Raw genomic sequence first — 13612 nt, 5'->3', positions numbered from 1 at the left:
TCATGCCTTGCACACCAGGGTTCCTCCTGATTGTACAAGTACTAACATCACATCTATACATTACATCAACAGGTATATTACACACCAGGGTTGCTGCCTGATCGTGTAAGTACCCAACATCACATCCATACATTACATCAACAGGTATATCCACATATTTCAGGCATATATCAATGCATATATCATTTTCGTAAAAGCATACCATGCATATAAACCACCCTCCTATGGAGTTTGGTGGAACAAACAACGGATAAAATCGAGGACCAAAAGCTTACCTTATCTGCAACATGCTCCAATGAACTCTGAGTATCCAAAGGACCACAATCATAGGCCCTCACAAAATCACAACCTATTTCAAGATATAAAGGCAATTAATAAATATACTCGTTTACGTCATTCTTTTATATATTATCTTTACGGAGTCATTCTTTACGTAGTGACACCAACTCAAGGTGAGAGGAACTAAGTCCATTCCCTAAGGTCTCTTAACCTTAGAACATCACTTACAAGTATAATAGAATCTATAATTCATATCCTTGAAGAACATTCCAAAGAAATCAACTCTATTTAAGAATACGACAACAAACTTCGCTTACCATTTTTGAAATTGCAGATGCAACTCTTTACCAAAATTTCTGAGATTTTAATATGTTAAACTAGAAATCCTAGTATTTCCAACGACATATTATATGCCTCAATCGGAGTTGTATAACTCCGGTTATGTTTTTCGCAAAGTGACTGTTGCAAACTGAATTTCTAATAACCAAGACGCGACTTCAAACTAACACTGAGATCAAATCACTTATTCAATGTCTACAAAATTTTATAGGATTGTAGCTCTATGTGTTAGCTACACATAGGTCTAAACGACACTCAATTTGGAGCTTTGTAGCTCCAGATATTAAATTTTTACTAAAACAGGTTCGCTGTCGTCGCACATATTCAGATATCATATCTGGATATTTCGTGACAGTGGCCAAAAACAGCAGCCCAACATGAAATAATCCATTAAAGTTCTATCTTTTACCTATATACATCTATTCCATCGACTTAGCATGCATTTTAACACGTAGGTTCATCAACCAACGTTTAAGTTATTAAAACTCATAATTTTACATCTTTAAATCATGTTATTTTCATGAAAACACAAAGGGAACTGTTGAGGTATATACCCATGAGCTTCAAGACAGCAAAAAGAATGGACTTTTAAGGCTTTAACACTGCCTCCATGACCATCCAACAAGGTGCATGAAATTTGATCATGTAAATGTTGGTTCTTTCTTGTTCCAAGGCTTCAACACAAGTGAAGATGGTGACTCAAGCTCTCACAAATGGAGGTGTGGTGTTTAAACACACATGGGCAGAATCTTTGTGGCTCTAAGATGAGGTTTTTTTTTTCTACCAAAGTGTTTGCTTTCAAGGTTCCCTAGTGATTAGATAAAATAGAGAAGGTAAAATATGCAAGTTTTGGTATTTTCATGGAGAGAAAATGATAAGAGCTAGTGGAAGAGCATATGGCAGCCATGAGTGTATTTGAAAATAAGGCATCTACGTAGAGGTTAAAAAATTTGACTAAGGTTTTGTGCACAATTCTATTTATAGGTACACTTAATTAATCCATCGATATTAGTTCTAATAGCCCCACTAATCATTTTTTACCAAACTTTAGATTCTGAACCTAGATATTTTTTCTAAAAATTATCATATTTTTCTTATAATTTTCGCAGCACTTAGTCGGTACGCGTTTTATCTGTAGCCGATATTAGTTCTGACATCATCGCTCATTATTCTTACTCCAAACTTGATATCCTTGACCTATATATTTTTTGAGGAATATTTATATTTTTGTTATATATTTTTTAGGAATATTTATATTTTTGTTACAATTTTTTGGGATACTTTACCGGTATACATTTATACCGTGATGCAGAATCAGATTTGCACTTTTCATTAGAAAAGCGGTTCAAGCATTATTTTACTTTCGAAATAATTATCCTATCATAATTATGCATAATCTTTATCAAATCTTTGCTTCAGCATCAATAATTTTATTTTAATAATTATTTAACAATGTAGATTCTTATAATTTTTAGCTCATCACGTTATTTTAGGCTCAGTATATATAAATTATCTCCATTTGCATTTATAAAAAGCGAACCCTAATTTTAAAGAACGTTAAGAAGACCAATTCCGATTACTTACATAAGGGAAAAAAGGTAGAAAAAAAATAAATAAACGAATTTTCACCGATCTGAAACTGGTATAGAAAAGGGTTGTTTGCACAACTTGAAACTCTCCTCTCTATCTCTCACGCACCAATGCAGCTGCTTCTTCTCTGATTTTTTTCTCTCTATGAAATATTACGAAGAAACCCAGCTGTAGCAGTGAAGAAGAAGGGGGAAGGAATAACAAATGGGGGGTTTTGCTTTGGGTTCTGCCTTTGATTCCAAATCTGGGCAGATGATCATGGCTGCTTTGCTGTTAATGATTGTCTCTTTTTACATGGGTACCCTTTTTGGAAACAATGCTCCACTTTACATCTCTCAGCTTGCCTCTTATGCTTCTTCTTCTTCTGCTCGTCCTTCTTCTAATGGTAACCTCTTCAGCTCAACTCAGGTGCAAAATTCCTTTTTTTTACTTGTTTTCTTGTGGCCATTTATTGTCCTCTTGCAAATTTTCGTATTATCGCTACGTGGGTTTCACATCCTTTATGGTATCGATTTCTAAAAATTTCGTCGGTTTCTTTAAAATGCTTCTCACAAGTGTTGTGACCCCCTGGTCACATGTTCGAATTATATAATAAGGGTCATGCAAATGTTAGATAAGGCTATCTACTGTACCCAGACAATGGTTCTGACCCTCTCATGCATCAGCTCATAAGGGGAGCTTCTTAGCATGTCATTTTCTTTAAAATGCTTCTGTTTCTAAAATATCAGCTTTTGATTACTCATATAATTAATATTGAAGCCTAACTGGGGTAGGAAGGAATCTATGTCATTAAGCACCTTCAAATTCTTCGATTCAAGTAAATGGATATTAAATAGTAGGGTATTCTATGTAGAATGATTTCAATGCTGTCAAATCCAAGTAGTGGGCTTCTCTTCAAATGGTATCAATATGTATATTCTGTTTAAAAACAACTGCTTTATGCCTTGAATCTACTCATCTTGGTTGAGTTGCAAACAATTGTTAATTACACTTCTGCCAAAGCTTGCAGTTTCAGATTGCTGATTTGTGACTGATATACAAATATTTCTAACTCTTGTAGGCATTTTCGGATTTACTAACAAAGTTGGTCTGACTTACCGCAAAACTCCCCTAGTTATTCCGGAAACTGGGATAGATGTATGCCCTTTGACGTTCAATGAGTATATTCCCTGCCATGATGTTTCTTATGTCACAACATTGATCCCAAACCTTGATCTGTCTAGAAAAGAAGAACTGGAGAGACTATGCCCTCCACTTGAAAAGCGCTTATTTTGCTTGGTTCCTCCACCAACTGATTATAAAATACCTATCAAATGGCCTCTTAGAAGGGATTATGTTTGGCGAAGTAATGTGAATCATACACATCTTGCAGAAGTCAAAGGAGGCCAGAATTGGGTCCATGAGAAGGATCAGCTCTGGTGGTTTCCTGGTGGTGGTACCCATTTCAAGCATGGGGCATCTGAATACATTGAGAGGTAGCTATAGTTTACTTGTTTTTGTTCCCTTTTATCTGAGGACCATGCTGACTGCAGAGATGGTTTTCTAATGATTTTATTAACTTTTTTTTGGAGACATGGCAACTATTATGATGATTTTATTTTTCTTCCAAAAAAATAAATTCATGTCTGGTACATAATTTTTTTAAATCAGATTAGGATGGCTATGTGAAGAGAACATGAGTAGATATCATCTATTTCAATTTGCTAAATGTCAAATTTAATCTCATTTTGATATTTTTTAGTCTAGAGCTGATTATATACTGAGAAATTAATTACCTAAATTGGGATTATCCGCTAAGAATTACGATAGAGCAGTTTATGAATGTCCGATCCTCAAAAAAAGAAATAAGCAAAGTTTGAGGTAACTGTAGAGAGAACAAGTAAAGATATGATCTATCGATCGATTCTAAAAAAATGGTAGATGTAAATTTTTATCTCATTTTAGTACTGATAAACCTAGTGTTGTGATGTACTAAGAATTTGTTATCTAGAGGTAGCTTCTGCAAATAATTTGAGCATCTTTTTCTAGAGTTTAGAATTTTTTTCTCCCAATTATGACTTATGATTTAGTTCTTTAGGAAACCAAATAACCTTTGTGCCCTGATCTTATTGAATTTGTTAAAGATATACAATGTAAATACGTGACAAATTGATTTGTGCTTAACAGAAGTGACGTGACGTGATTGCCTAGTTTATGGTTGGTTGTCTTCTTCAAGTATGTATTTATATCGCTTATGTTCATTTCAATATGTTCAGCCAAATTATGCAACTGTCACCGTTGTTAAAAGAGAAGGAAACAAAGGACACATGATGTAATCCGCATGATTAAGATACACAACAGCCACAACTTATTGCAAAAGAGATATCTGGTTCGGTTACAGTAAGATAATTTAGCTTCCCAACCAGTCTTTGAAAATGGCCAAGATTTGTCAGAGGCTCCTCTTGTCTGGGCAGAAGCTTAACATTAAGGTCCATGGGGGTGTCAATAGGCTTGTATCCCATATCAATCTCCTCCATGATATCCAAGGCATACTTTCTCTTATACATGGTGATGTCTTGCCTGGATTGTGCCACCTCAGTGCCAAAGAAATAACAAAGCTTGCCAAGATCTTTGGTTTGAAATTGATTGAAAAAGTACTATTTAGCTATTCAATCCCAACTGGATCGCACCGTAGACAATGAGTTAAATGCACTGACAAAAGAACTATGCCGATAGAAAACAAAGTGATCGACTTTGCTGTGAGCTAAACCAAAAGCTTGAACAACTAAACTAAAACGGCTAAACCAAATTCGAGGTGACTGCTTCAAGCCATATAAAGATTTGTGGATTTTGCACACTAATCCAGACTTCCCCTAAGCAACAAAGTTGGGTGGGTGCTCCATGTACACTTCTTGCAAATTACCGTGCAAGAAAACATTTTTAATGTCGAGCTGAAGAAAGGGGCAGTGACGAACGACAGTAAGGGAAAGACAAAAGCCATCTCGGTGACGGGAGAGAAGGTTTACCTATAGTCGTGGCCAATAATATGAGTGTATTCCTTTGGCACTAAGTAGGCTTTCAGATAGTCAATAGTGTTATCAGGACCAACCTTGACTGTGAATGTTCAGCAACATTCGACACCAGATTTTCCTGTAGGAGCAGGAACCAGATCCCGTGTGTCATTTGAGTAGAGAGCAGTCATTTCATCAATAATTTCTTGGTGCCAACCTGGATGAGGTAGAAGTAGGGGATAGGAAGAATCAAGAAAGGGAATAGGAATAATATGATTAACCTGTGACATTGGAGTAGGGGAACAAGAGAAAGGTTGTTGATGGAGGAAGGTGATATCAACAGAAATAATGTGACTTTTGAGATTAGGAGAGTAGTAGCAATAACCTTTTTAAACACACGAGTAATGAAGGAAGAGGCACTTGAAGGATTTGCCCTTGCCTGAAGTGAGGTAGGTACATCCAAAAACATGCGGAGGTAAAGATACATAGGAGTGTCAGGAAACTAGAAGAAGGTATGCAATTGATGAGAAAACACGATGTATTAATAGCATCCGCCCAAAAGCAAAGCTAAACATACATATGAAGAAGGGTGTGCGCTGTTTGAAGCAGATGTCTCCTTTTCCGTTCAACCACTCCATTTTGTTGTGATGTGTGAGGCTTGGTAGTTTGATATAAGGTTTCCTTTTTGGCCAAGAAAATCTAAAAATAGAATACATGGGCTTGGGCCTTATTTACATTCATGATGTGGGGACTAATAAACAATACCTAAACACTCTACTATATATATATATATATATATATATATATATATATATAGGAGGAATTTTTTTACTCTAGTGCAAGATTAAGAAGACTTACTTCCCATCTCAACTATTAGATGGACAGAAATCAACTCTTCAGATGGGGAGTAAGTCTTCTTAGTCTTGCACACTAGAGTAAAAAGATTCCTCCTCCCTCTCTCTCTCAATATATATATATATATATATATATATATATATATATATATATATATATATATATATATATATATATATATATATATATATATATATATATATATAGTTCTACCTATAAAGATGCCAATTGTTTTTTTACCTTTTCCCAAAATTTTATCTCTTTACTGGGTACTTTGATTCTTGTGGAATATTATCCCTTGATTGAATAGTGCAAGATGTAGTTTGTAAAGAACCAATTCAACTCAAAAGCTTAAGCTGTTGGGTGAAGCTACATTAATGGTTTTATATATCTCAACACGTCCCCTCACACGAGAGCCCACTGGGCTTGAAGGGTGGACAATGCACAGGCCCACCTACCTGTGCAAACAAAGAAATTCCACTTGAAAGAAAGTGGGGGGCGGCGAGGATCGAACCCAGTACACCGAGGCTCTGATACCTCTTTGTACAAATTATTTACACAATTAATAATATTTTTCTGATTACCCTTTTCAAGTTGGTATCAAAGCTCTCGATCCCGAGGGTTCTGCTTCCACAATTACCTCCGTTAAAACAGAAACCTTCTTTCTTAGCCTCTTGCCGCCATTAGTCGCCACCGGAAAATTTTTCCGGTGGACCTTTTGGACCAAGAGGACCAGTTTTCAAATCCTTTTACTCTGATCTATCAGCTTACGGACGTGTTATAATCGTTTGACGACTGGATCTTCCCAAATCAACACAAGGCCGCTACTGTTCATCGCGTTTTGGACACTTTTCCGGCGACCTTTCAACTCCGACCGGCCACAGATACGTTCGCGACCGTCGGATGGCCTCGCCGCAGAAATTTCAGCTCCGTCGGCCGCCGCACGCGCTCTCACGCGCCGCCACACTCCCGGCGAGTGAAGCCCACTCGCAGACACCTCCACCAGCGCGTGGGCCACTTTTTCCAGCTCCGGCCAAAAAGTTTTCTGATCTTCTCCTCATCCTCTTTCTGGATCTGTGCTCTCCTCTCAGATCGGACGTCGTTTGGTATTTTTTTGTGATTTTTGGCTTCTTGGTGTTATCCTTTGACCATTTTTTGTGCAGTATGGCCTCTTCTCAAAGGAGTTCCTTTACAAAGTTTTCTGATGGTGCATCTTCTAGACCTAAGAGAGATGATCGATGGTGTTCTTATTGTAAAAGAACAGGTCATATCAAGGATCTATGCTTTCGCCTCCATGGAAAGCAAACTGTCTTAGAAAAGATGACTAGGATGCGTGGTCAACCGCATTTTACTAAAATAACTTCTGCACCTAATGAGACCCAACCTGCATTTCGTCCAGATGAGTTGGAATGGCTCCGAATCATCCTTGATTCTCTGAGTAAGCCATCTGATACTAGTGCTTTGACTATGACTGGTATGAGCTCCAAAACTTATTCTTTCCTTTCTTCATTTAATGATTTTAAACATTCTTGGGTTGTTGATTCTGGTGCTACTGATCATATGGCATGTTGTGCTGACTCCTTTACTTCTTATCATCCCACCATTGGAACTCATACAATAGCCGTAGCTGATGGCTCACATACATTAGTTGCGGGTTCTGGTGACATAAACTTACAGCAGTCCTTACATCCTAAAGATGTTCTTCATGTTCCTAAACTCTCCACAAATCTTCTTTCTATTCATAAAATTACAAAAGATTTGAATTGTACTGTAACCTTCTTCCCTACCCATTGTGTTTTTCAGGATCTCGCCACGGGGAAGACGATTGGTAATGCTAAAGAGCAAGGTGGGCTGTACTGTCTGGTATCACAATCTCCCGCAACTAAAGTAACAGATCACATCTTGATGTCTCATGGTCAATCAACTGCTGATTCTTTGATTTGGCTTCATCATAAGCGTTTGGGACATCCTCCATTTAGTTTACTCAAGTCTTTATTTCCGTCATTGTTTTTGTCTAAGCCTGTTGAGTTTTTTCATTGTGATGTTTGTGAATTTGCTAAGCATCATCGTGTGTTTTTTCCTTCTAGTATTACTAGAGTGTTGCACCCTTTGATCTTATTCATTCTGATGTTTGGGGTCCTTCTAAAGTCCATCATGCTTCTGGAAATAGATGGTTTGTTTCTTTTATTGATGATTGCACTCGTGTAACTTGGGTTTACTTAATGCGTGAAAAGTCTGAGGTACCACAACTGTTCTTTCAATTTTATAAAATGGTTGAGACCCAATTTGGTAAAAAAATCAAGAGACTAAGAACAGATAATGGTACTGAATATGTTAATCACAGTTTTTCTCAATTTATACGAAATAACGGTATGATTCATGAACTTACTTGTGTTGACACCCCCCAACAGAATGGGGTTGCTGAAAGAAAAAATCGTCACCTTCTTGAAGTGGCTCGTGCATTAATGTTTCAGACACATGTACCGAAATACTATTGGGGAGATGCTATTCTTACTGCAGCATTCTTGATCAACCGTTTACCCACTCGGGTACTTGACCATGTAAGTCCTATTCACTCCATGACTTCTTTTTTCCCTTCTATTCCAACTACGAGTCTTCCTCCACGAGTGTTTGGATGTGTTGCTTTTGTTCATGTTCATAAACATCATTGCAGTAAGTTGGACCCTAGGGCTATTAAATGTGTTTTTCTTGGTTATGTTCCTGATAAGAAGGGCTACAAGTGTTATCACCCTGGTAGTAGGAAATTTTTTGTTTCTATGGATGTTACATTTCAGGAATCTGAGTTCTTTTTCCAAGGTCCTCATCTTCAGGGGGAGAATCCTTCACCAGAAAACTCATCACCTTCCTTCTTTGAGTTTGAATCTTCAGTGTCTACTCCTTTACCTGTGTCAGTGTATCCTCCTCTTGTTCCTGTTCCTCCTGTGTCTGATCCTCCTGTGAGTGATCCTCCTGTGACTGATCCTCCTGTGACTGATACATTAAGTACACCAGAGATATGGAAGATTATGACACCTGAGTTGGTATATCAAAGAAGGAAACAACCCACATTGCCTCAGCAGCAACCTCGATCGTCTGAACCACTGGTAAGTCCTGAATCTCATATTTTTGATCATGATGTTAATACTTCTGATGACTTACCTATTACTACTGATTCTGATGATTTACCCATTGCTCTTAGAAAAGGAAAAAGATCTTGTCTCAAGAAATCTTGTTCTTCCTGTCCCTCTTGTACTCAATACCCTATCTCCCATTTTGTTTCCTCTGCTAATCTTTCTGTGCAGCACAAAAGCTTTGTTTCAGCACTAGACTCTATTGCAATCCCGAAATCAGTACATGAAGCCTTGAAAGATGGGAATTGGGCTCAAGCCATGCAAGAGGAAATGAATGCGTTGGAGAAAAATAAAACATAGGAGGTTATTGATAGACCTAATGGAAAGAAAGCAGTAGGGTGCAGATGAGTTTATGCTTTGAAATATAATTCTGATGGAACTCTTGAGAGATACAAGGCTCGGTTATTTGCCAAAGGTTACATTCAAACCTATGGCATTGATTATGAAGAAACATTTGCTCCAGTTGCAAAGATGAATACGGTGAGAGTCTTGTTATCCCTTGCTGCCCATTACAATTGGGATATAAATCAATTTGATGTGAAAAATGCTTTCTTCAATGGTGAGTTAGAAGAAGAAGTTAGACACATGGAAATCCCGCCTGGTTTTGATTCTGTGAAGGGAGAAAATAAAGTTTGTAGATTGAAAAAGGCCTTATATGGATTGAAGCAGTCACCTCGTGCCTGGTTTGGAAGGTTTACTAAGGTTTGGAAGGTTTACTAAGGATACAGACAGAGTCAAGGAGATCACACTCTTTTCTTCAAGCACTCCCGTAATGGGAAGCTTACTGTGCTCCTTGTATATGTTGATGATATTATTATCACAGGTGATGATTTTGTGGAGAAACAGATTCTGCAAACACGGCTTGCCTCTGAGTTTGAAGTCAAATACCTTGGGAAACTGAGATATTTCCTAGGGATAGAAGTAGCTCATTCAAGGAAAGGAATTTTTATCAGCCAGAGGAAATATGTTCTTGATCTTCTCAAAGAAGCAGGAAAGCTCGGGTGTAAACCCTCTAATACTCCTATTGAGCAGAACCACAAGATAGGCTACGAAGAGGAGAGTCCTCCCGTTGATAAAGGACAATATCAACGGCTAGTTGGGAAATTGATATACCTGGCTTATACTAGACCAGACCTAGCTTATGCTGTTAGTGTTGTTAGTCAGTTTATGCACGATCCAAAGGAGAAACACATGCAGGCAGTAGAGAGAATTCTTCAGTATCTTAAAGCTACTCCTAGTAAAGGCTTGTTATTCCGACGTGATGACAATCTCTCTTTAGAAGTTTACACTGATGCTGATTATGCTGGATCTGTGACTGACCGTCGTTCTACCACTGGTTACTGCATGTTTCTTTGCGGTAACTTGGTGACATGGAGAAGTAAGAAACAAGATGTGGTCGCCAGATCAAGTGCAGAAGCTGAATTTCGAGCTATGGCTCAAGGCATTTGTGAGTTATTGTGGCTGAAAATTGTATTTGATGATCTCAAAATAAAATATGAGGGACCTATGAAGCTGCTATGTGATAATAAGTCCGCTATTTGTATAGCTCATAATCCAGTTCAACATGATCGGACTAAACATATTGAGGTTGACCGTCATTTAATCAAAGAGAAACTTGATAGTGGGCTGATTACCACTCCATACATTCTCACTGGGCGTCAATTGGCTGATCTATTAACAAAGGGACTTCCTTCAGACAGATTTCAAGAACTTACTAGCAAGCTGGGAATGATAAATATCTATTCCTCAGCTTGAGGGGGAGTGTTGTAAATATTGGTTATTTAATTATTATTATTTGTTGTATTGGGCCAAGCCCATTAGGTCAAGTATTAGGTTTTTTCATTCTCTATAAATAGAGACCTCTTTGTACAGATTATTTACACAATTAATAATATTTTTCTGATTACCCTTTTCAAGTTAGTTGCTAATCATTTAATGGCTTTACAAATGCAGGTTAGGAAATATGATTACAAATGAGACCGGTAATCTGCATTCTGCAGGGGTAGTTCAAGTTCTGGATGTTGGCTGTGGTGTGGCCAGTTTTTCAGCTTATCTTCCGTTGGATATACGAACAATGTCCTTTGCCCCCAAGGATGGTCATGAAAATCAGATTCAATTTGCATTAGAAAGAGGGATTGGTGCAATGATCGCTGCCTTGTCCACAAAACAACTACCATATCCTACTGGGTCATTTGAAATGATTCACTGTTCACGATGCCGTATAGACTGGCATGAAAATGGTAATTGGCTTTCCTTGTCATGTTTTTATATTGGCATTGGATTGCACCTTGAAATTGGCAGATAATTTTCATATTGGCATTACATGTTTGTATCTATTCGCTGACACATACTATATAATTGGTGGACAACAGATGAAGGTGCGATGTGATCTATTTAATCTTATTGAGTAAAATGGTAGTTTGGTCCTTAGAAATGTACCTTGCAATTTATTCCTTGATTTAAATTATGTATTTGAATAATTTATTCAAACTTGTTTCATGTTAATCTGTCCCATAGATAGGAAATAGATAGGAAAAAGTGTAATATGAAACAAGTTTAAATAATTTAAGGACTGATTTGTGATATTTTCAGTGACCAAAATGCGAGTCTACTCTCTATTTATCTGTTAATCCATTCTCTAAAGTTATTTTTATTTTTATTAATTTTTTTTCTGTTCTACAATGTTATAAGTTACTAATTAGGTTGCTCAAGCTAGCCAGTGCATTGCAACTCAATGTTACAAGTCTGTCTTCTTAAAATTGATTTCAATCATTATGTTTGAAACTGTCCATGATCATGTGTTGATATTAATGACCACTGATTTTTTTGGGGCTTGAAGGATGTGTGACAATTTAGTATTTGTTTACTCTGGTTTGTGCAAAGTGCCATTTTCTGTCATACTTCCCTTGTTGGAGAAGTATATTTAATATTTAACACTTTTAAATATGCTGTGTTTTTTAGGTTAAAATGCAAGGAACCCCCATCTATAGGTCATTTTAAGAAAACCCTCCGATGGTTCAAAACTCAACAAATTGTGCAATGTGGTGTAAAATTAACTCTGTGAATGTGCAGGAAACCCCATATAAGCAGTCAATAAGCACAGTTTAATAAGTCGGAGCAGTTAAGTTGTTGGGTTTTGAACCATAGGGGTGTTTTCTTAAATTTATCTATGGTTGAAAGGGGGTTTCTGGCATTTTGTAAAGAACCGAGTAGACTGAGCAAGAAGTGTGAAAGAAATGTATATATGGTATTCGTATAACTGATAACAGTACATAAAATTGATTACAGTATAATGCATAAGAAAGAAAATAGTATCAAAATGGTGTCCGTGAGCATTAAAGAGGCTCAGGACTTTCCTAGCTTACTTTCCAATACACTTAAGACTTTACCGAAACCATTCCCACTCTTTCCTCTTATCCCCTTCTCCGCATAACAACATTTCCTGCCAAGTGAGAGAGTCATATGGCTTTGGCATGGGAATGGCCCAAACCTATGCAGCCTTTCCTATCGTACACCCTGATGATGGGTTCGTATACTCCCCCTCCCGCTCCCCCGCTGATATGAACCTCACCAAGAATAGTGAGACCTAAGACCAATTTAGTTAAAATCGTTTCTATAATCAAGAATTTAAACAAGAAATAAAGAATCTTGACCTGTTATTTATGGAAGATAAGAATCAAAAGTAGAAGAAGGATAAAGACGCCACACTCAAGAAAGAAGAAGGTGAGTGATAAGTCTGGTTTGAACGCTACAAGAACAAGGTTCTTGATAAGTTCAGAGTTCTAGATAAGAACCAAAAGAAGAAACCTCCCTATTGATATTATAACTTCAAAGTCTGTTTACAAAGGCCCTAATCCCTCCTATTTATACTAAAAGTCTATCTTGAAACATCCCTCCAAGAATAGGAAAAGACACATCACTTGGGGAGAAGACACAACACTTGGGACAAGACACATCACTTGGGGAAAAGACACATCACTTGGGAAAAGACATATCATTTGGGAAAAGACAATTCACTTGGGAAAAGACACGCCATTTGGGGAAAGACACATTATTTGGGGAAAAGACAAAATAAATCCACTAAATTATTATTAAATTGATAATATCAACTCCACTAAGCTTTTGTTGTTTTGATGCTAATAATTTCACTCATCCTCCCTTGAATTGATGTTATTAACTAAATTCTGATTAAGATTTGATTTGGACTTGATGTCTTTATGATTAGTCCACAGTTCTTGAATCAGTCCACTTAGAGCTTCCTTAAACTTCTTGGCCCTTGATCTTGTGATTGGCCCATTTGGAAACTGTAATGGATCATTTTGTCTTGTCTCCTTATTCATATCATTCCCTCCCTCTTCAAAAGGATTTGTCCTCAAATCTGCACCTACATCATAAGGAGATAAATAAAAAACATTAAAGTTTGCACTA

At 37.2% G+C, this 13612-nt stretch overlaps 1 protein-coding gene across 1 annotated transcript; it reads left to right on the top strand.

The window, feature by feature from the left end:
* The first annotated feature begins 2322 nt into the window (after positions 1 to 2322).
* LOC133296759 (probable methyltransferase PMT7) lies at positions 2323 to 12292 on the top strand. Its single transcript, XM_061495817.1, has 5 exons — positions 2323 to 2593; positions 3269 to 3683; positions 11138 to 11424; positions 11486 to 11562; positions 12257 to 12292. Exons 1-5 carry the CDS (start codon positions 2413 to 2415, stop codon positions 12290 to 12292), a joined length of 996 nt encoding a protein of 331 aa, XP_061351801.1. The 5' UTR covers positions 2323 to 2412.
* Positions 12293 to 13612: the final 1320 nt, after the last annotated feature.

The sequence above is a fragment of the Gastrolobium bilobum genome, unplaced genomic scaffold, assembly GCF_033153095.1.
Source record: "Gastrolobium bilobum isolate Gb01-03AN ecotype WA unplaced genomic scaffold, APGP_CSIRO_Gbil_v1 utg73085, whole genome shotgun sequence".
Taxonomy (NCBI): domain Eukaryota; kingdom Viridiplantae; phylum Streptophyta; class Magnoliopsida; order Fabales; family Fabaceae; genus Gastrolobium; species Gastrolobium bilobum.
Note: the sequence above shows the minus strand (reverse complement) of the source record. Positions and strands in the feature narration are given on the sequence as shown.

What these genes read in the sequence shown, in the direction of transcription:
- LOC133296759 (XM_061495817.1), top strand. Translation starts at nt 2,413, where the DNA reads ATGGGGGGTTTTGCTTTGGGTTCTGCCTTTGATTCCAAATCTGGGCAG. An exon ending in TGCTCGTCCTTCTTCTAATG is followed by an intron (nt 2,594 to 3,268) that starts GTAACCTCTTCA and finishes TAACTCTTGTAG; the next exon opens with GCATTTTCGGATTTACTAAC. An exon ending in TATAGACTGGCATGAAAATG is followed by an intron (nt 11,425 to 11,485) that starts GTAATTGGCTTT and finishes TGAAATTGGCAG; the next exon opens with ATAATTTTCATATTGGCATT.